Source organism: Perna viridis, chromosome 6, assembly GCF_037379345.1.
Source record: "Perna viridis isolate PV_CMFRI_1.1 ecotype Kerala chromosome 6, ASM3737934v1, whole genome shotgun sequence".
In the NCBI taxonomy this organism is placed as follows: Eukaryota; Metazoa; Mollusca; class Bivalvia; order Mytilida; family Mytilidae; genus Perna; species Perna viridis.
The window spans coordinates 14,025,153-14,049,683 of record NC_142450.1 but is presented as its reverse complement, the minus strand read 5'-3'; the positions used below and the strand labels follow the sequence as shown (position 1 = coordinate 14,049,683).

At 33.5% G+C, this 24,531-nt stretch overlaps 1 protein-coding gene across 4 annotated transcripts in view; it reads right to left on the bottom strand.

Moving 5' to 3' along the window:
- LOC148613748 (protein mono-ADP-ribosyltransferase PARP14-like) overlaps positions 1–22,403 on the bottom strand; it is a 39,938-nt gene extending 17,535 nt beyond the window's left edge. For 2 of the 4 annotated variants that reach the window (XM_088587328.1, XM_088587330.1), the window contains exons 1-15: positions 22,064–22,403; positions 20,588–20,742; positions 18,822–19,563; positions 16,829–17,011; positions 15,376–15,504; positions 13,611–13,793; positions 12,549–12,857; positions 11,008–11,244; positions 9,878–10,114; positions 6,724–8,427; positions 4,994–5,485; positions 4,090–4,187; positions 3,133–3,363; positions 1,672–1,893; positions 1,151–1,223 (exon numbers count right to left, since the gene is read on the bottom strand). In XM_088587328.1, the coding sequence (XP_088443454.1) occupies positions 1,151–1,223; positions 1,672–1,893; positions 3,133–3,363; positions 4,090–4,187; positions 4,994–5,485; positions 6,724–8,427; positions 9,878–10,114; positions 11,008–11,244; positions 12,549–12,857; positions 13,611–13,793; positions 15,376–15,504; positions 16,829–17,011; positions 18,822–19,563; positions 20,588–20,742; positions 22,064–22,253 (5,185 nt within the window). In that variant the 5' untranslated portion in view covers positions 22,254–22,403. The remainder of the gene's footprint in view (positions 1–1,150; positions 1,224–1,671; positions 1,894–3,132; positions 3,364–4,089; positions 4,188–4,993; positions 5,486–6,723; positions 8,428–9,877; positions 10,115–11,007; positions 11,245–12,548; positions 12,858–13,610; positions 13,794–15,375; positions 15,505–16,828; positions 17,012–18,821; positions 19,564–20,587; positions 20,743–22,063) is intronic. The other 2 variants (XM_088587329.1, XM_088587331.1) reach the window with 2 other exon arrangements.
- Positions 22,404–24,531: the final 2,128 nt, after the last annotated feature.

The window sequence follows — 24,531 nt, the reverse complement described above, 5'->3', positions numbered from 1 at the left end:
AAGGGAAACAAGATATCACACAAAAAACTGAAGTACAAGCAATACGAAATCCAAATAAAAACCAGAAATCTCATCAGGTGCTCCAGAAGAGTAACCATGTCCTGTTCCTCTTGTGGCACCTGTCATATTGTGAGTATATTCTGTGTAAGAGGGGGACAACGTGATTGAGTGGGGTATAATTACTGATCATTAAAAAACATCCCTCTGAAAATAGGGCATCTTGTTGAAAATTAAATGATACTCTGCCACGTTGCAAAAATCTTTCGGGGGTAAAAAAACAAAGGAAAATGGCCATAACTTTAAATTTTGTGTAAATAATCCAATCAAATTGAAAATTGAACTTGAAATGTGTCTATGATACTCAACAGTGGATTCCACTTAATTGCATACCTGTTAATTGCATACTCCTGATAATTCCATAGAAACTCAAAGAACAAAAACATTTCACCATACTATCCATGAAAAAAAATCCTGTTATTTCCAAAACATAAATTCCTCTGATCTTAATTGCATAAATATTTTTCCAAATTTACTCAAAAAATGTACCTAAATGGGTAAAACAATAATACATCATTAGTGAAATACCCCTGTTCTTGATAAAATTTACAACAGTATTTTCTTTTTTTTTTACTAGACATTTAGGCAGGAATCTAATTAGACATGCAAAAAGAACTTATCCCCACTTAAGCATTAAAAATATTTAGTATTTTCCCTTGAAAGAGTGATCACAAGAATTAAGAATCTGGTAGAAATCAAAAGAATGTAATCCAGGGACAAAGACCTAACATGGAAAACAGGCACACAGAACAAAGAACATAAAATAACCAAAATAATATGTACAAAGCAACAAAAGTAAATGAGCAACTCCGATGGATTCCACTAAAAAGTGGGAGCATGGACCAGGTGCACTGGTAGGGTTAATGTCCTCTGCTTTTCTAGAAATAGTAATTTGTGTTAATTGCATACTTTTAATGAGGTTATGTGATTAACAGGAATCAACTGTAACTATACAAAGTTTGAAAGGGAACCTGGAATAATGTCAGGGACAGACATTAATGGAGGGAAGAAAACAAAGACATGCAACTTTTTTGGAGATTATCATGTGATGCATTGCAACTTTATGTGTCAGGGTATGAAAAAATATACAAACCTTGAAATGATGGTGTTCCTGAAGATTGTCCAGACTCACCCTTCAGGAATTTCCTTTCTTTGTCTTCAAATGCCTGTAAAATTGCAGACACAATGTTTAAACATAAACAAAATCAATGAAAAATATCACACCTCCGTAAGTAGTGGTATGTCTACACAGCCAAATGTGCCATATATGATAATCATATGGAGCAAGATTCATATGATAATCATATGGTAATCATATGATTACCATATTATTCTCATATGTTAATTTTGGCTTGAAAACATATGACAATCATCAGTTTGTGAAAAACATAAGATTATCATATGATAATCATGCAATTATCATTTGCAAACTGAAACATTAGATTATCATATGGTGCTTGATTTATATGATTATTATATCCTGCAAACCATATGATTCTCATGTGTGGCACATTTGCCTGTATACAGATGATTGCCAACCAAAATGGCCATTAACAAAAAAAAATTTGCTTCAAATTTCAAACATCACACTAACTATAGTTACTAGTAACTTACCTTCACAGTTTCATAATCCTTGTCATATACTACAAATAAAACTTCCTTGATCTTAGTCCTCGGATTATGATTGGAGAAATCAGCTACTGTTGTGAACATGTGCTGGGCCACAAGGTCTTTTGGGTAGCCCAAGTTTCCAGTACCCATGGCAGGGAAAGCCACAGAGTGCATACTTTTTTTTTCAGCTGCTTGTAAGCATCCTTTCATAAAGTGTTCAAGCATCTGCAAAAAAAATAATCATAGTGATATTTATTTACTGTCATATTCAAGAAATTCATCTGAAAAATTAAACAATAAAAAATATATAAAAGTTATGTCAATCCTGTATCTGTGTAAGTCTATCGGCTAGATTTCCACGAAGTCAGATGGTGAATCTTTCACACAATTGTAGTTTACGAAATGTTCATTTACACTGGTTGCTTTACCCCCAAAATATAAGCATGTCTTACTGGTCTGTCAAAAATACCAAAATAAAAGACACATAACATTTGCTGATAGATTCGGTACATGTACTTAGTGCACCACAAAGCATTCGCCGACATTGGAAGCAGCTAACTATTTTGCAAAATTGCACACAAACAACCTGCCAATAATTTCTTTGCCTTGACAATATGAACCTCAGACTCACAAGAAGAATAGTTGCATCAAATGTTTGTAAGCTACAGCTACCATTTTGGTTTGGTTAGGACCATTTATACAAATTTCATACATGAATACTTTGAAAAAAATTATTATGAAAAAACATTATATTTGCTTAGGCTTTTCAAAATTAAATTTTTGATTCTAAGGCTATTTTTGTGCAGGATATCCTATGGAATAATCATCCCATTTTACATGAAGTCTGTCCAATCGATTTTTGAGAAAAAGATTTTTGAAAGTAATACGTGCCGAATCAAAAGTTGCAAATAACGTCCAAAAGGGGAGATACCTCCAACATGGGTCAACAAGCTTTCAAGAAAATTTGACTACAGAATGATCTCATAATGCTGAACACTTTAACTTGTCAGAACAGTTATTTTGAGCAGTATACCTTAAGGCATGATCACACAAAGTTTCATATAATTCAGACCAGTATTTCCAGAGAAGAAGAAGTTTGATATGTTAACAATGACGATGAACGCCAAGTAATTCATTTCATTGGTCTTAAGGAAGTAGACCTAGGGTAATGGAACACATCTATTACAAATCATTGAAATGTTTGTATTCAGCATTTTACATCAATTTCATGTAAGCACCAAAGTAACTTGGACTAATTTCATTCTGTTTCAAATGAAAGCTTGATAGACTTTGGTGAAATTGAATATGATACAAACATATCACTGATTTCAAGAGTGATGTCCCTTACGCTAGGTCTACCTCCTTAATATAAGAGACTGACAGAAGCGCAACGTTAAACAAAAGAAGCGAACTACTGTGTAAAAGAACTAATAAACTAAGAAGAAGGTCAAGATTCCAAAATACCTTTACACTGGAACCATCATGCCGCCACATATCCAATGAACCATGACAAACCATGTGACAATTTAGATGTCCACCAGAAGTTACTGCTACCTCTCCAAAATTAATTCCACCAGGGTAGTACTGAATGCACTCATCTTGTAAAGTTCTCCCTCCACGGACAAGCAAGGACTTTGAAACTGCTCCATTATCAAGACGTAGATCTCTAGAGGTTGTATTAACAATGACATCAACCTACATACAATAAATAGAGTGAAATCTGTTTTAACCAAACCCTTAAAAAACCAGACATCTGGCTATAACAGAAATACCCTAATGATTAAGTCAATACATTCTGTTTATTACATTGCACAAATGAACACCTAGTGACTAAAATGAACAAAAAAGTTTAATTAATATTAAAACAATGATTTTAGGTGGAACTATTTATGATATACAGTAAAATAAAGGATCATAATAGTAAAGACCTGTTTTGTCAAGTTTGTCCATTTTTAATAATGTGACGTTTACAAGTATGACTTGCTGTTGAAAGCAGTGCTAGTCACTTATCGAAATAAATGTAGAGAAAAAATGTAACCATCAGAAAAGTGTGTCAAGCATATCAGCTAAATATTTTATCTATAATAATAAATTTACTTTTATGACAAATTAGTATATAGCTGTCACTCCAAGAAACATCATGATGATGTGTTACCAGAACAGATGTAGCGAAAGTAGTTATTTCAAAGTTAAACAACTTTCTACCCATACCAACACAACCCCAGCCGCCCAAAAAAAAGTTAAGTGCAAAAGTCGCATAACTCCTGTAAAATTTGCTGAATATAAATGGTGGCGCAATATAATTAACTGCAAATGGTGACTGAAAATCCTAAAAAATTTGAACAAGACAGATAAGGTATATAAATATAAAATAATTCCTACAAACTAATATATTAAATCAAGTATCATATTTCTTTATACCTTCATCTTTGCCAGCTCTCCCTTAACAACTTTCACATTTATATCCCCAGTTGAATACTTGGGCACTTGCAAATGTTGCACTTGATCTTTGGAATGGTCTGCAATATAGGACATCAAAACAATAACCTGAAGGTGTTCAGTGTATTTAGCTCATTACAAACATTTTGACCAATTAAGTATGATAGAGTATTAAGACTTTCCATATCTCAAAACCATACCTATATCTGAAAAGTTGTAACAAAAAAAAACTTCATGGTCTTTTTTTTTTTAATAACCATTATTTTTTCCCAGATAATTTTTTTTCACATGCAACATGTGCAATGACCTGCAGAGAGGTACATTTATTATGTCAAAACATTTATAGCTCTGCCACAGTTAGTAATCAATTTCATGCAAGCAGAGAATCATATTGGCTATTTCAAAACTTCTGTATTTTTGCAACAATAAGTATTCAAATTCTCCTCTTTACATAAATTAGTGTAGTTTCACACAATTTTCGCTCATGCCTTGTGCAAATGTTAATATCCTGAATAGGACAGTTGAGGCAGTTATTATTCTGTAAATGTTCACATGATTTGAGATATTCTAAATCAATACAAATACTGGTGGTTTTAAAGATCCACTTAACAATAGTATATTAAAAAAAAATTAACAGTATAAATGTGGGTTGGATCCACTCTGCATGCCCCTTATCATCTATTTTGACTGCACCACACCTTAATAGAAATATTACATCTTTTACAATGCAGATATACTTTGTTACATATTAAAATTGATTTTTCTTATTCTGAAAAAAAAATCATTTTTTTTGTGATGGAAAAGAAACTCAGCCAATGATTTGGTTAAGTGTATTGAAGTTATCTTTTAATAAAGATTATACATGTACTATGAAAGGTTCAATTACCTGCATTAAATCTTCCATAACGACCACCTCCACCAGATGGGGTTTTATAGGAACCTCGACTTTTGCCATGACCTTGACCATGACCTAGTAACTTGTTCCCTGCCTGCACAAACAGATCTACAGTAGTATTCTGGATATCACAGAGGTAAACAGTCTGTATAGAACTGCCTGCATTACTCTTAAAATAATCTCTCACACTTTCAACAATCACCCGTGTAGCTTCACCTGCTGGGTAGGCAAATATTCCTGTGCAAAGAGCAGGTATGGCAATACTGGAGTATCCTTTCTTGCCTGCCTCTGCCAAAGAGGTCTCAACACAGTCAGAAAGGTGTTGTTCTTCCCAGTTACGACCACCTTGCCATACAGGGCCCACAGCATGTATGATAAGTTTACACTTCAGTGTGCCAGAACCGGAACAAAATATTGTACCCTCCTTCAACTGGCCATGTTTTCTAGTATATTTATCACATTCATCTTGTATACTCCTTCCACCTGTTTTAAAATAACATAAAAATCAACCCTTAAGCTCAGCAAGATTGCAAACTGTGTCATACTAACTAAGATGATTTAAGGATAAATCATAATTAAAAAAGTTCTACCAACATTTAAAAATATTTTTTGAAAAAAGATTTTACTTTTTCAATTCAGAAGAAAACAAAGTTGGTTGGGTATATACTTCCTTATATTTTTTGCTAAGAAGAGGAAGTTAGGACTTTTTAATGTGATCAATGCTACATGTAACCGTAAACTAAATAAATTTCTTAGAAGTATAATATTTTGTTTACTCATCATAGATCTACTAAATTAGATTTCATACATACCTGAATTATAACAAGAGGCTCCCAGGAGCCTGAATTGCTCAACTGGTTATAGTTTGTATTTCAAGGGCAATAAATTTAACAAGGAGTTGACCAACAATTTTGATTCAAGAAGACTTTGGTAGGACTATCATAAGTATCATTCCAGCGATTTGAAAGTTTCTATCTATCTATTAGAGTTTTCAAGATATTAGCTGAAAACTGAAAAAAAGGTCATTTTTCATCTTTCAAGGGCAATGACTCTTACAAGAAGTCCCCTGGCAACTTTGATCCCTGAAGACTTTTGTAGTCCTTATAATAAGGGTCATTTCAGCAATTGAAATAATTTTGCTAAAACTAACTGTTTTGGAGATACATGCGAAAAACTACTGTATGACTCTTTTGTTCTATATTTAGTGACGGTGGCCACGTTTTTCTACAGATCAAAAATCCCCACATTAGTTCTATGTAGGATACCCAAAGGAACATTCATACCAAGTTTGGTTCCAATTGGTCAGGTAATGTCAGAGGAGGAGATTTTTGAAAGAAATAACCTTAAAAATAGCAAAAAAATGTTGAAAAAATGCAAGAACTCCAACATGCTGAACATTTTTAGCCCTGTCAGAATTTGGCTAAAAGGTTTTAGAGATAAATGCAAAAAACTACTGTCTGACCCCTATGCTCTATTTTTAGTAACAGCCACCATGTTTTTCAATGGATAAAAAATCCCCATATTAGTTCTACGCAGGATACAGAAAGAAACATTCATACAAAGTTTGGTTCAAATTGGTCAAGAAGTGTTGGAGGAGAAGAGTTTTGAAAAATTGTTAACAATGACAGACGTCACAACGATGATGACAATGAAGATGGACGCCAAGTGATGGCAATAGCTCACATGGCCTTTGGCCAGGTAAGCTAATAAAACAAGTATACCTTTGTTTATAAGTGCCTTTGCCAGTCCACCACTATGGGCCAACTCTTTATTTGCTGCATTCACAATGACATCAACGTCAAGAGCAGTAATGTCCCCTTTGACAACAATGACCTTTTGACCTCCAGCAGCTATATACTCAACTTTTCTATTTGCTCCTGTGGTTAAATGCTCATCTTCAGTGCAAATGACTACATAATTAGTTTTCCCAATTTGCCTCAATTTATTTTTGCCTCTATCAGTTCTTATAAGTTCAGATAATCCAGGTTTATCTATGGAGTGTTTAACCTTATGTATTTTTTTCACCAAGGAATCAACTTCATTTCTTGCCTCCTGAACTCCAGCTTGGTTGCTCTTGACAACCACACTGTCAGTCTTAAAAACAACAAAAATATTTCTAGGTCGTAACTCATTTTCAATTTTCTTTATTTCATCTTTCATATTTTCATGTAAAAACCGAAGTTCAGCCTGTCCAATATCCAATGCCACCTCATTTTCTGCATTTAAGAGAAAGAAGTCTGCCACTTTTTCCCTAATGTTGGCCATTTCTGCTGTATTGGTACACAAGAGAGTTATCTTCCCCTGTTTATCAACTACCATTTTGGTGCAAATAGATTTGTGATTGTACTCATCTTCAATTGATTTCTTAAGTTGGTTCCATTTCTGGGACTGCAATAAATGTTTCTGATTTTTCTCAGTCTCAACTTCTGTTTCAACGACAGAATCTTTAAAAATATCTGATGCCTTTGTAAGGTCATTGGTTGTAGTTGAGTACATTGTGACATTGTTATTCTGTACACCCCAAACTCCAAGGCAACCACCATCTCTCATTTTCCTTCCCACAATTCTTTTCACTTCTCTCATCTCAAGAAACTGCACAAATATGTCTGACCTATGACCTAATGATCCTTGGATTATGTCACTGGTTGTCTGGTACATTTGAACCTTGGCTTGAGTTATGGAACCTGCACTTCCTGTGAAACTGACAATGCAATTCTTAGCATTGATTTCAACATCAACATCAGTAAATAGTTGCTTGATTTTTTCTGGAAATTTGGTCAATTCTAGGATTAATGCCTGAAAATGTTTAACTGAAACATCTTCATTAATCTGTTGCTTCTTCATCTCTAAATCCTTAACAACCTCATCAGAAATGCCCTTGACCTTTTGCACAACCTCTTGAACTGCACCCATGTAACCAATAACAACAAATTTACAAACTGGAGGTTTTTCTAAATTAACTGTTACTTTGTCAGGATCAGTAATAATTATTTCACGTATTTTAGTTTTTACTTGACTCCAACTACCCTGCAGAATGGTGATTTCCTCAACTTCAATACTCTTAATGAAGTCATCAACTTTTCCTCTTATATCTTTTTCCCACCGTTTTATAATGCTAGACCAATTTTTCGTTTCCTTGGTAATGGTTGATTCAACCTGAATGTCGGTCTCAGCACAAGCCTGCCAATTAACCTTTCCATGTACATTTAATAAAACCCTCCCAAAATCTTCTTTAACTGTTTCAGAAAACTGCAGAAACTTCATCTTTTCAGTCATTATATTCTTAACAACTATTGGTGGCAGCGGTTTGAATTTAAGGCCTCCATCCTGATCAGTGGAACCTAAACCTAAACACTCATGGTATATATTCACTTGCAGTTGACATTTTTCCACAGTATGCTTTCTACGAGCAGCTGCAACTGCATCTAAAATAAAGACATGAATTATTTGAATATAACTTAGTTTCTCAAATTCAAAGCTAGTGATTAAAGATGCACATGATCTTTTGATGAAAATATATAAATAGCTCATGAAAATAAGTAGTTTAAAGTAATTAGAATTTGCTGAAATTTAAAAGCAGTCAACTGACTAGCTACTATGAGCTAGAATCAATTACAGTGGAACCTCTCCAAAGTGGACCCTCAGAAAACCAGTCTTCCCTTCAACCTGGCCGTTTTCAAAAGTCCCGGTCGATATACCTTAAAAGCTGTGTGTTTTGTCTTCAATAGATCGGCCACCCCTTAAAGCCGTACATCTGCCGGTTTTTCAGAGTTTAATTTACATATTTCAAATAAAAACAACCTCTCAATTCCGCCCGCCCAGTTATTGTTCACCTGTAATAAATATGTCAACAAAACTGTAAATGATTATGTAACATTACACTATTAATAATTCATTCACTGACTGGTTTGCATTTCATCAGTGGACAGATGATAATTGAAGGGACAGTAGTTTAGACAACAAATTTAATCCAGACATTACATCTCGTCACTAGTGGGCTGTTAATTGGTGTGTACAGACGTCAGGCAACCGGGGTCATTTAATAGTATGATCTTTACAATCTTTTAACTGTCAATTTGAGTGAAATTACTAGACTTTGTTGATAGTTAATTTATGAAAACAATACAAATAATTAATTACAATCAATAACGCTTTGATCTTTAACACACATTCTTTCAAAACCGTGAACATTATTTTGTCGGCAGTACCGTTTGTAAAATCAGATCATTTACAAATGATGCAAGCTTTGAAATGTAATAAAAGGCCAAAAGTTTTGAATTGGCATTAAACATGTCTCAACCAACAAACTAACTAGGTGTAGGGTTATAGAACACATTAATGGAAACAGCTATTAGAATGCATTGCTATTTTTCACAAAACTGGCCACCCCTATAAACCGGCCATTTTTTCTTGTCCCAGTGGTGGCCGGTTTGGAGAAGTTTCACTGTATTAAACTTCAGTATTAATTTTCTATAATTAAACAAGTGTAAATTTTAAAGTAATGACTCCAAAAGGCCTTGATTGTTCTGTTCATCCTGTCAACATATTATTGACCATGGTAATAGAAACCATACTCATATTTCAAGTTTTGTTTTTTGGACTGTTATAATGGGCCACAATCAACAATCAAGGTCACCCAATTTGTTGTCTGGATTAAGAAGACATCATTCTAAGGTTCTGTATAATAAAGCATTTGTTGACTGTTCCTTGGGGAAACAGCAATTTTTTACTCCTCATAACTATTAGTTACCTTTGGCTTTGCCTCGGGTAACAGTCAATTGGTACCTCAGGGGTAATAAGCTGACTGTTTCCCTCAACACCATTCAACAACATGTATAATGCTATTCTTGATAATGAAATAAGACTGACTTTTACCTTTAGCATTTTCAAAATACAACAGACAGTATCCATCCTCTGATTGCATGTCACATTCCTTCACTCCCTCTACACCAGATTTCCTGCTATTGTCAAAGTAACACTCCAGTGTGGTTCGAGTTGTGGTATCACTGAAGCCTTTTACAATTATACAGTTACTGACAGGTACAAGATCCGGTGTCACATAACTTCCCTTTAATGGCTGTTTCTTGCAACACTTCTGAATGTGTTCAATATCTGAAAAAATCCGAATTTATATTAATTTTCAATTTTGACTGATAAGATTAATTGAAGGTCAATAGTATTTGAAAGATAACACTTAGTGTAGGACAACTTGACATTAGAAATTATGTCTACCTCTGACCTTGACCTATGACCTATAAAATTAGAAGGGCACAAGATTTTCCTGAAGAGTAATAGGATGTTAATTCTAGTACTAGTAGTATGATCTGAAATAATGGACTGCTATTACAGTGGAGTACTAGCAGCCCTTAAATACATGTATTTACTTAATTATGTTATTAATGTTATGTTAGAAGCAGTGATATTTTGATGATATTAAGGAGTTGAATTCAAGTAAAAAAAAAAAATTTTCTGGAGCCAATTTTTGACAGAAAATATTTTTTTTTACTTGAATTCAACTCCTTAATATCATCAAAATATCACTGCTTCTAACATAACATTAATAACATAATTAAGTATGGAACTTTTCCCGACCAAATTTATGGTAAAATTCACTACATGTGTAGCTTTAATAGGTAATGTTACATTTTTCAGGAGGAATATTATTGTATAGAAGAGCTTTCTCAGTATGACTGACTATCACTTCTAAAAAACATTATATTTGTGCAAATCAATGTGTACTGTTACAATCACTATAGCCTTTTTAGGGGAATGATACAAGTTCCATGAGCTCTATAATCCAATAAAAATGCTTTCTTTTTTGATTATTTTAAGGAAAGGATTACAACTCCTTCTAAAAAACCAGTACGAAACTTTCTCTTATCATTTTTTTTTTCTGCAACAGTCTGTAATAGATATTTTAGGAAATATTACAGGTTAAGGGATATAAAGTGCTCCTTTTTTCACTTTACAGAAGGTATTACTATATATTTTAAACTTTTGCTTACCAATGTTTGTGGTAAAGGTCAATATAGCTTTCCCAGGATCCTCTTCACTGAGCTCCACCTTTTCCACATCTAATTTTGTCTTGGCCTCTATGTAATTGCACAACAACTCTCCAGATACATCTTCAGGTATTTCCTTTATCAGTACTTTGTTGGGGTATTTCTTTGGAGGAATGTGTCTCCTCACACTTAGTATTGAGTTTTCAACTTTATGTTTTTTCTTCAATGCATTGATGACCCCTAAAATGTAAATGTTATAAGTTAAAATACACATAGAAAATTTGAAAAGTAACTTAGTACGCAAGAAGAAGCAAGTTGTACTCATAACTTATTTGAGAATAAATTTTGAAACAATGTCTTAGCTGCCTAAGATAAATCACCTTCTTTCTTTGAGGTTACAGACCAGCAATTCAACCAATGAGCATTTGGAATGTACGTAAAAATAGTCCTACCCAGTTCCTCATAGTGCTGTGAAAAAAGTTCTCATTTTATTTTTAAAAAAATAAACAGTATCTGAAAAGAAAAACATTTCTGTACATTTTATAGGTGCATTTTGCTCCTTGTAATGTGAAACCTATCTCCATAATGATTTCTAAATATACCCCTATCTTGTGAAAATACTGGGATTTCCCATGCAATTTATAGACCCTTCATTTCGGGTGACCAGTACTGCACTGCAAGTCTGCTAACCCCACATGCCATTTTGAAGATTGTGAGCTGACATATGTAGAATCATGCTGATATATAGTCCTCTGCAGGTTAAGGTCAAGTCCAGAGAAGCCATTGAATATTGTGAAATTAGCATAGAAGCCTATGGGAAGTGGAATTAGTGGTTTCTAGCCTTAGATGATTAACTTTCTTTCAAGAAAATGTACCTTCTTTTGTTAATAACTCACCATCTTCCTTAGATAACTCACTTTCTTTCTTAGATAACTCACTTTCTTTAAAAAAAACTCACCTTGTTTTGTCAATAACTCACCTACTTTCTTAGATAACTCATCTTCTTTCTGAGATAATTACTTTCCTTAAGAAAAATCACTTTATTTTGTAATAAAATCACTTTACTTCTAAAACTTACCTTCTTTTGTTAACAACTCACCTTCATTCTTTGATAAATCTCATCTTCTTTCTTACATAACTCACTTTCTTTCAAATAAACTCACATTCTTTTGTAATAATTCACCTTCTTTTGTTAACAACTCACCTTCCTCACACTTCTTTCTTAGATTCTAACTCACTTTCTTTCAAGAAAACTCACCTTCTTTCTTAAATAACTCACTGTCTACCAAGAAACACACCTTCTATTTCTTGGATAACTAACATTCTTTCAAAACAACTCACCTTCTCCTAGACAACTCACTTTCTTTCAAGGAAACTCACATTATTTTGTAAATAACCTACTACCTCTCTTAGATAACTCCCTTTCTTTCAGGAAAACTCTCCTTCTTTTGTTAATAACTCACCTTCTTTAGATAATCCTGTTTCTTTCACTGATATCTCACAATCTTTCTTAAACAACTCGCCTTCTTTCTTAGATAACTCACCTTGTTCATTTTCAAATGTCATTAGATACATTTTTCTCTTCTCAATATACTCCATCTTAACAACATCAGTATTAGCACCTTTACGACCTTCAAAATAATACAATATGCTGTCCTTTGATGACTTATCAGACATTCCAGTAACTTCAATGGTACATGATGGTTCAGGTTCAGAGTCACTTTGGGGAGGAGTGTGAAATCTTCCTAAATCATCGTCATCATCATCATCATCAGGAACTTCTTCATAGGCTTCAACTTCAATTATAACACCTTGGAATGTGATTGGTACCTTTTTAAGCACTCTTTCTACAGCTATGAAAAAAAAACAAAAATCAAACACAGTATGATTAGAATTTGAAATTCACCGAAAAAACGTAACTGGCTCTAAAGTAAAATTTACCATAATTGTTCAACATAGATATTTGGCTTTTTCAAACTTTAAGCCAGTTCTATTAAAAAGTTCCTAGTCTGGTATGGCAGTTAGGACAGTGTTTCCAACTATGATTCAATATGTATTGTTTCAGTTAACCAAGAATCATGTTTCAACAAGTTATTCAGATCCATTAAGAACCTTACACTAAATCTGAGTAATCAATAATAGAATCCATATTTGCCACAAAGATTAATAGAAAAAATTCATAACAAACTTATTTCTTTTTTATCATGCGATACAAATATAAGGCCAAAAAATAAAATGTCTGATTTCTGCTACCCTACAAATCCTTTTTTTGTGCCTACCTAAAAAATTTCTGGCCATTTTGGCTCAAGCACTGTTAAAATGTGTATTGTTTCACCATTAACTCAAAATAATTTTTTTTTTTTAAATAAAATAATTTCCCTACCTACCTACCCTGTCTTTTTCTTGTTGGAAGCAGGAAACAAGGCTATTTTTTGTTTTGGCCTAAGGTAATAACAAACAAATGTAAGCAACAATGAAAGACAATACATATATAATTGCTGACTCCTTATAATGGTAATAAAGTTGAAATACCTCTTTTTATTGATGATATAAATGGATTTTTAAGTTCAATTATTGAGAATAAAATCAGTGAGACATTGGCTTACAATCATCTTCCTCAAAGGTAATTATGGCACTTGATGTCCCTTCATCCAGGTCTACATCCTCAATATCCCCTCCTCCATATCTTCTTGTGTTTTCAAAAAAGTTAATAAGATTTTCTTTTGAGGTACCATCTGGGAGATTAGTGACTTTCAACTTGTTAGCGGGAGGAGCAGGTTTGATTATTTCTAAAAATGTAAAAAAAAAGTAACTGTTAATATCAAGTTAGTCCCAAAAAAAACAGAATATTAAAAACTACAGGTACTGACAAAACAAGAAACTCGTAACCATATGTCCCCCACCACTGCAAACAATGTTGAGGTGCAAAAGTTCAATGACTACTGTAAACTTTGTTGAATTTATTGGCAGTATAATAATGATAATAATTACATATGGTGACTGACAATCCAGCAAAATTTGTTTAAAATCTGTCAAGTTGTTTCCTATGAGTTGTGTTCACAAGAGTGACTGGACAGCTGCACGGACAGACTGACAGGCAGTAGGGATAAAATATTCAGACAAAAATCATGTTTTTGTGGTTATTTATATATCTAAACATATTAAAATTATTATCATAAAATTGAATAGGTGAAATGATGTTGGAAGGAATATAGGTCATGAAAGCAATACTAGATGTTGACAGGCAATACATGAAAAGATGAATTTGAAGCAAAAATTGATTGATTGATTGATTGATTGATTGATTGATTGATTGATTGATTGATGTCCTATGGTAGACATTTCATACATTTCAGGACAAGAACAATTAATTGTAGGAACAGACATTGTTTAGTACCAGTCAGACATAATTAGCAAAATCTTTATCATGCTAGCTTTTAGAAGCAACGGCCAGCAGGTAAGCATGCACCCCACTTCTACATATTATTCTGACTCCAAGGCAATCAGTTGTCACTATATCATTTCAAATACAGCATGCTTGGTTGAGAAGCAGAGACTAGCAATTTTGAAGTCTTTTATGTGACTCTGCTGGGTTTCAAATCTACAATTTCCTGTACTAGAGGCGGCACACTACCATGAGACCATCACGTCGGACACGGTACAAAAGTTGAAAATCTTAAAACTGGTGTCATCAATACAGGGGTTGAAAATTTCCTTCAAAAAAACCAGAGCCCTGGACTTTTTCATCTTTTGTACACTAAGCCTGAACAATGTTGTGTCAAGTCCCAATCGATATAAATGCAATTTTGTTATCTGATATTCTTATATATAATTCTGTGTTTGCAGGGAAGAAGACACAGTGTCAATTGATTCCTTCTCCAGGTCTGATGCCTTGTCATCAACTTTCCGTTTCTGCGTTTTTTTAACTGTGAAATTGTAATTGAGCAACGATATTTTCCTCAAAAGTTTATTAACAAAATTTGATCTTTATCATTCCAGCACTTGATTAATAAAATTTGTAGTATGTCAAAAAATGCGTCTGATCAAGCGCAGGTGTGATTCAGACGAGAATGACTAATCAATAGATCGATATAGTGAATACCCGTTCTAAAAATAAAGTTTTAACTATGGTACAACTAATGACAACAAAATCTTTCAAAAAATAGTTTTTATTTTTTTTAGATTTGCCATGCCCGACAGACTTATTTCATTGAAAAACAGCAAGTCCGAGGTGCAATTTTTTTAGTCACGGGCGTCAGGCTTTAGGAATTTTCAACCCCTGCAATAGTATGAGAAATTCTTACACTGATACAAAGTACACTGGAGAAAGAACACCCCTCCCATTAAATTGATTGCTAAAATATAACTCACTTTCTCCATCATCATCTGACATGGGCTCTTCCCCATCACTTTCTATATCCATTGGTTCTTGGTAAGCTTCCACATCAAGGATAACACCTTGGTACTGTATTGGTACCTTTCTCAAAACTCTGTCTACAGCTATGAAATATAAAATGATATGTGCAATTCATGAATTTACATTTGAACAAACATGAGAGGCTATCAATTGCTGCATTATATTATGTAGATGTCATAATGAATTTAGCTGCATGGTAAAGAAAGAGAATTTATTTATTGAAATTAGCAAATTAAGACTATGTATCTTTTTAAATTAGAAGATGAGATTGTGATTATATCTGTTTTTTCTTTTTTATACTCCGTATTTGTTCTAGTGATATTTCGATTTCTTAAAATAATTTTTACATTGTGGTTTTAACATTGTTTGTTTATAGGTGTCTCATAGTCTAATACGGTTGGATATTTGATCTTTTAATATGTGATCTTTTTTGTATATTATATATATATTTATGTATGATCAAATATGTGACACTATTATAAACTAATTATTTATTATTATTATACATGTAAACCTGACTTCCCCAACATACAATTTTCCACAATAAAAAGGTCAAGAGCTCGAAAACAATAATAATAGTGAAAAATATGCAAATCATCATCAACCATCCTAAGATTACTGTTAACAACATACATGGTATCTTAATTTAATTGAGTCAACGATTGTGAAAGTCACTGCATGGAAAAGTTTTGGAAGCCAGTGTCAACCACTACCTGTCAAACATTGATCACCAAAACAATAACAGGGATGTCAATAAAAGCTGTCGACCAGCAAAATTAGATGGCTACTAGCTAATCTTTTGACAGCCGCTCTATTTTCAAAAATGATAAACTCTTGCAAATTTTTCATCTGCCAATCTGCTACCTTTCTTTTTTTTTCCTGCTACTTAAAATACTACTGACATAAATGAATAACAGAATTTTTCCCCGTAAAATATGGTTAACATCTGCCAAGTTGCCTATATGATGTCAAATGCAGGTTAAAATGAAAGAGACATTTAACTACAACATTGTGAACAGATCTGTTCAAAGTGGAGCTGGTCAACAATGAGTATATGTAATATATCAAAGTAGATATGATGAATATTTACATGAAAGAGACAACAAGGCCATTGGGATGAAAATGTCAACTCAAGGCTACCCATGGGTCTTTGATGTACAACGAGTAAACTCTCACACCACAAGGCAGGCTACAGCCGGCTCAAAATGATATTAAACATAGGTACAGCTAAATTGTTGCCCCTATATACTTCACCAACATATAAGTAAACTTTAAGTGAAAATAACCCAAGACATACAGAGGTCCAAAATTCCTGTCTTGGGACAGGGGCAAAAAATGTGGCAGGCTCAATGTACTTCGGCATGATCACAACCCTCCCGCCACCTTTTCTAAATATGTAATACCTACCATCATCTTCCACAAAGGATATTATGGCAGTTGATGTGCTTTCATTAATCTCTACCACTTCAACATCACCTCCTCCTTGTCGTCTAGTATTCTCAAAAAAGTTAATGAGATTTTCTTCTGACACACCATCTGGGAGATTGGTGACTTTCAACTTTTTGGATGGTGGAACAGGTTCTACTACATCTGAAAACATTTATTGTACACTGTTAAGTAGCTGTCTTAGTAAGAATCACGCAAAATCTGAAAAATGTGATACACCCCAAAAAATGCTACATATTTTTATTTTTGTAATTAAGTTGTTTTATAGGTCTTTACTATAAAATGTGTCATAATTCATTCAAATCTGCCTGCTCTTAGGAGATAATCAACACTGAAAATCCAACAGATTCTATTGTATTTGAGAGTCATTTACAGGATTATCTCCCTTAATTTTTAAATCTACAGTGCATTCTATATTCATTTTATCTCATATGAGCACGGGTTATATGAAGAACTGAATGTTAGTTTCTGTTTACAAAAATATGTAACCTTTTTACCCATGAATCACATTTTGCATGATTCTTAGATGGAGTGCTACTTAAATTGTGAGGAAAAAACTGATTCACAATAAAACATAAAATTTCAATTGAAATCTTCAAATGATGTGCCAATAAACTCTACAAAATAATAACTTCAATATGCACTGAAATTTTGACAAATCACAAAAATTTATACCCAAGAAAAAACTTTATATTAGAAGATATAATCATACTTCGGTTTCTCAAACTGAGAATTTCCTCAAATCCTTTCAAAAATTCTCTTCAAATCTTTAATATCATGTTACGTTTTCGAGAATCTGAGTTGAGGATTTGACAAAAACAAAATTTGAGATTTTTTTATAAAAGCAGGTCCTATACTTGTGTTTTTAAAGCATTTTAATAAAACTAAATTTTAACAAACATCACTTAGCTAGATCAGCCTGCATTGTCTTGGAAGAATAAAACTAAATGTAAAATAGTTTAAAAATGTTCCTACTCAGTTCTGTCATTAAATGCACACCCCCATAGGTTTTAGAAGATAAATATATTGTATTAGCAATAATATTTGTAGAGGGATAATTGAAAGGGTAAAATTTTGCAGAAATCAAACATATATTTTTAAGGAAAATAGCCAGACTTGCATTGACCAATAAAAGCCTTCAGTTCTCATTTATGTTGATATTGTTGTACCCATATTGTTGACTGTACTTAGAGTGCAGACAGCAGACGATGTTTACAAGAAAAGAAGTTTTGCTTTCAATATTGAACTCAACACTATGTTAATGATGAATCTCCATGCATTTTTTAAAAAAATGGTAGACGAGGACCCATTCTCATGAAACCATGGAGTCATTGACGAGACTAACATACTGTATGTGCAGTGAAAAGCCATAAACATGTGAAAGTAAACAACTTGCCATTAAATTCAGTAACAGGCCTCGACAATAACCTTTTTTCAACTTGTTCCAAAGGACAAGTACATACAAATGATTGAATAAATGAAGTAATGAATTAGAACAAAACTTAATTTCTTCAGAATCTTTATCAAGTTTGTTAAATCCATGTTGACATTTGTAACATGTGTCTGCCACTATGATATGCCATCTCAATATGTTATCAGTTTAATTTCAACAATCCAATCCCTGTCTACCAAGCCCACTGCTGATACTGGTTAACGGTTAATTATGTGTTCTTACTATGTCTATGTACATTGTTGTACGTACCTGACAAAGAACCAGTTTTGAGTTGTATATGACAAATTAATTAATTATTTCATTTCTATACTTGTTTGCTTATTAGCTTGATTGTCACTGTTGACATTTCACAAAAGATGGATTTATTTTTTTTGTACAAAATAATTTTACTAGTCCAAACAAACAAGCTTCATTTGAATTTAAACTTGTTTGACCATTTTTTACTCTGTTCTCAGACAATCAGACAAATGTTATGGTCGAGTCTCGAGTTATCAAACAAACCTTCATTTTCAATATTATCAGTAATCTTTCTATGTTCTTCCATAGGCTCCTCATGATCTTCATTATCAAAATCTACTTCCTCTACCTTGGGTTCTGGTGAAGTCTTCCCTTCAGTGGCTGGTCTTTCAGTATCAATATCTTTATTTTGAATTTCCTGTTTCATGTCACTAGTAGATCCTGCTCTGCTTTCGTCAGAATCCTTCTGTTCATTTGGGTTCATCTGAATACTATAATCTGAAGGACCAGAGTATGGGGGTGGAGGGTAGTTTTCTTGAGAATAACCTTGCCTGGGCCAATATCCCGGTTGTGGCATCCAAAACTGTGGTGGTCCATGTCCATCTTTATTTGGTAAATTATGCTGCCATTGCATTGGATAACCATATCCTGGATATAACATTTGTTGATAAGGATGTCCATAAAATCGTTCATAATAAGGGTAGAAATGAGATCCTTTTTCAGATGTTGGTCCAGTGTGCGGTTGGGGCCCTGATCCCTCCCCAGGATACTGTTCTTGCGGGCCAAGAGGTCCCGCTCCAGGATAGTGATGCTGCCTCTGGTTGGTCCATGACTGTCCTGTATATGAAGATGACCTTGGTTCTTCTGAATCAGTATGGCCTAAACTTTCATTACTTTGTACATCTGGGTGATTAAAAGCCCCATCAACAGAATGAGATCCACTTGGAGAAGGAGACCATGTGTCAGGAGAATTGCGTTCTCCTTCATCTGAAGACAACTCTCTGGGCTGACAAAAAAGTAAGAATTTAACATAACTGTTGACACTAAAATTGTGGTGCCTTTATCATGGTCATTGTCTTGCATCAATCAGTAAAATCAATGGACCCAGACAACTCAACAAGATGATTATTGATTGTTTTTTTAAAAGCTGAAAATCAGACTGGGTTAAATTGTCATGGCAACAATTAAAGTATGTACATGTACTAATAATGTAGTTAAGCAAGATTTCTTCATGATTATGCTTAATATAATTTTTTTTAATATAAAACTGCATAATAAATGCATTTATTAATTTTTGGATTCCCTCAAAGAAAGTTATAAGCTTTTATATTACATGAAATAGATGTTTTCTGTTTTCTGATTGGTTACTTTCAGATCTTGTTAAATCTTGCCATTGGTTCGAATTTGCTCAAATACAAAGAATTGTATCCACTTGCAGGGTTACTGTAAAATGTCATTAGACCTGCATGTATATCAATCTAACATACATGTACAAGGGGAAAGGATAGAATCTGTAGTGTTTTGTCTGAAGGTTCTGGAAGAGTGCACACCAGCTTTCTTCTATAGTTTTGATGGGTTTATAAGCTCCCGGTCCTTCTCTGTCAATTTTCCTTAACTTAGTGATGATCGCATAGTGTGCTAGAGTGCCATTTTTTTTACCTGAAATACCTGGTCACTGTGCTTTTCAGAAGCTGCATGTAACACTTAAATGGATGTCTTAGCAGGTAGAGGCAGAAAACAGGGATTCAAATTAGCACTGGTCCAAGGTACAGGACTGTCTATTTCTGATGAAGGACCATCGAAACATTTACAGGGTCCCTGACCTACCATATTTTCATTTACTTTCATTGATATTTTTTCTTTCTCCTTTTTGGACCTTTCAACAATTAGGATAAAAAAAAGTCCAAGACTGTTCATTCTTGAAAGTAAATTTGAACCACTGGAAAAATATTACAGTACATAAAATGACACCTCCCCCACCCCAACCAAGTAAATATATGACATAAACAATAGCACTCTGGTTATAGTACATGTAGTGTTAATGGGCACAAAACCCATACGATTTCCTTTAAATTTACAAGATCTGACAGCCATTCTTCTGGAATATCACAAGGTAGATCACATGTGCTGGTCACAAGGTTACCATGGTTACTGTTCACTGGCTCACTTAAGTATCTCTCCTTATCTGAATTGAACATAAAATTACTGTGAATATTTACATTAATAATACATATGTATAATAATAATGCAACTCATAGGCTGCACTTCGTTAACAAAGGTACTAATCGAGTATCAATGTATCAATACAAAATTCAGGCACTAGCTGTGAACAGTAGAAATGGTACAATATACAGAAAAACCCATCAAACAATGTCTTCTCTATCTACATATGCCATTTTATATGCAACAATATATGAGGGGCCTGATGGGTTATTTTCGTTCTTCGTGATCGACGTATTTTCACTATCATGATCCGTTTTTCTACAAATTTATTTTTCGTGATTCGTGATGAAAGCATTGTTCGTGAATCGTTTTCATTGGAGTTTTATGTTCGTTCTTCATGATTGAGACATGTGTTTCGTTCACGTGATTTTCTTTCCATTACGGAAATAAAGAGTTTCATTGAGTTGTCTTTCTTGGCTTAAAAAGTTGAAGTGGCATGATTTAATTTAGAACCTGGGAGAATTCAACACGTAAACAAGTAATGAGCCAGTAATGTACTTGACTGTAACTTTACTGAACCAATCTACAACACAAACAACCAGCTTCTGAATCTCTATTATCAAGATTGATTGGGGATACTCTTTTTATATTTTCATGATCTGAGATCATGTAAATTTATTTTCTGTGAATCGTGAATGATTCCCCCATCAGGCCCCTCTTAAATGTGATAACTGTGTATGCAGTTACTTTCAATTATTTACAAGTTAAAGTTAATTTTTTGGGTTTTTTTACTTAATACAGGTTTGATATCATTAAGACTGCTACTGCATTATATTCAGAGAAGCATGCATGTAAATGATTAAATAATAAATGACTTAATTATGTGCATTCATTTGATGGTCATAGTTTTCAGCATTGACGAAGTTCAAATATAATATTTGGCAACTGTAATTTGACATTCATGTATTTTTTATCTTTTTTCAGAAAACCATATAATTCATGACAGCCTTAGCTTGTGACAATAATAACTTTTGTTTGTAATATTGGCGCCATTATCTTGTGCAGTTACTTCCCCTTTTAGTTTTGTCAACGAAACCGAAAGTAGGAAGTAAATGAATTATTAAACAAAAAGTACTTGACCGACAGATTTTTGATACGTAGTTTAAGTAATAAATTTGATTCTTTTTTAACCGAATGAAATTGGTCAGGGGATCGAAATTTAGTTATAAAAAAAAGAAAGTGGGCTACCGAACTTTGGTCCAAAGGCAAGACTATTAAAATTATTTTTTTAACAGCTAAATATCAATAAGTCAAACATGTTTTTACGCTATTGTGCTTCTTACCCTTCTTTTCAGAAAACTGCAATATCCATTCCCGTTCAGACTGTTCAAAATTTGCAGTTCGGACCACTTGTGTTGCCCGCTGACAACCTGGAAACTGCTCTTTGACACAATCGTCTGACACGTCAACGTTAAATCCTCTCACAAGAATGCAAAATTCGCATACATTTAGTCTAATGTCTGAACTGTTCATTCTTTCTTTTCACATTGAAGTTTATACATATACATAATGAGAATTACATTTCTTCACACTTTATACGAGTCGATGATATCAACATTTCTGTAAATCTATCAACTTTTACTTTCGTTTTCAGTCAGGCACACGATTAGTGAAACGCTATCCAAGGGGAGGGAGGCGCGAGTGAAAATATCAACGATGGTGGTCCGGGGGGGTTAACGTGGAAAACTTAAAAGTGCCAATAACACCAACAACTGCAAGAAAGCTGAACAAGAAGTTGAAGAGATTCAGAAAGATGTAAAAATCAACGATCTTATATTAAAATTAGCTACTGACGGTAATTAAAGATATAAGTATTGGCTCCTCTTGAGTGTTCTTACAAACGCTGCTTACGCCTTTTTAAAGATATGCTATTCATCCTTAGGCTAAACGCCTCTGATTTTTTTTAAACTGCACACCGTTGTTGACTAAATGTTGTGTTGTCAATGCTAATGCATCGACTCATGCCAACGAACCAACAAGTTGTTGTGCGGACATCAAATTCGATCAAAGGCGCACTATGAAGACGCCAATTATTGATATTAGTATTTATATATAAAACCTATACGTGAAGTCTATCCGGCCTAATGATAGAAAAATAACAATTTATGTATGCAGACATAGGAATTTAAGTTGGCGGTTTATGGCGCACTTATTTGCATTATATAAAAAGTTGATTCATCATAATTTTTATTTCCTCTTTAGAGATTTACATTCAATAAACATGGTATAAGTATACAACAAATATATATTCAAAACATTATGATCATACACACACACAAAAATTCATTTTGAAAAGACGAGTCAGTGACAAGTTTCAACTAACATAATTATTTATGTACATGCACCATTCATGCAAATGTCCATGACGACTGTAAGGTTATGAAGGGAATAGCCGTGATGGTATGTATGTAATGTTCATGGGAAAACACTGTTGAATACTCTTCGTAAAGACCAATATTCGTTATGGAAACAAAAGTTTTGAAAATTTAAGACTTGAAAGTTTATAAGGACTAGTTGAATGAATAATTTAATGAATTAATAAGTTTAAAGATCGAGAAAAAGACAAAAATACATTATAATCACAAAATGTATGTAAAATACAGCACAGTTTAATATAAATTTATTCTAACTGACATTTTAAAATTATTCACTCGGAAAGATATGAAATGTTCATGAGTCTTTGAAAATGAAACGACAATCTTAAAAATTCCTATTTTGTGGAGTCACTAAATTTGTCATCAGGGAGAACTTTACCCATCATTGTTTGAAGTAGTATTTCACTTTCAAGGGTGTCGAGATAAACAAACAGATTAACGTCATTGTCAATTACTTTGTTCCAGAACGCATCCCGTAATGGTTCAGTGTACGAACATTCAATAACACTGTGATATATTGTGTCCTGGTGCCAATTGTCACATTTCGCACAAAGTTTATGTTGATGTTGAGGTGGACATATAATCATTTTTGACACATAGAATGAATCTCGTAGCTCAGAAGCCGTCTTTGGAAAAGTCCAAACAGACCCAGGGACATGTTTGTTTTGGATTTCTTTGAATCTTATAAACTCCTTATTGTTCATTCGGGATTGCAATTCACTAGTTTCAAAGGTATGTATTGCATGGCTGAGAATGTTCTTCCATACTGTTTTACTCGGGAATGTATACTTGAAAACATAGTCGTTAAAGGCATTTGTTAGGTTGTACTTGACAAATAGTTTGAACACATCGGGTAAGGAACCAATTTGACTCTCAGGCTTATACACAAATGAGTAGAGTCGTTTTAGAAAGATTTTTTTAATAGTTAACGAATATGGTAAGTTTGTAAGTTTTTGAAAAAAAGAGTTACCCCCTGTCGACTTCAGTTACCAGTTTATGTATTCCAAGTAAACTTTCACACATATCCGAGCGGGTAAGTCTACGAAAGTTCTGTGTAATTTTGATTGCATAATGCTGAAAACGGTTAACATTTGTGATATCAATTTGACGTAAGTTAGTCCATGTTTCACAGCCATATAACACTGTTGGTATGACGACTTTTCGGTAAAGTTTTTCGGTAAAGTTTTACGGTAGTCACTGGGTTTATATCTGGTTGTTTGCGTCCATATCCAACAATGGAATGCAGAGCGTTACGACCTTTTTGACAAGCTTTGTCAGGTTTAAGTTCATGTTTTAAGTTATCAGTAATATGTATACCTAAATGACATTGTGTATCCATTACTTCGATAACGTCTTTTCCTAATGTCCAATATGAT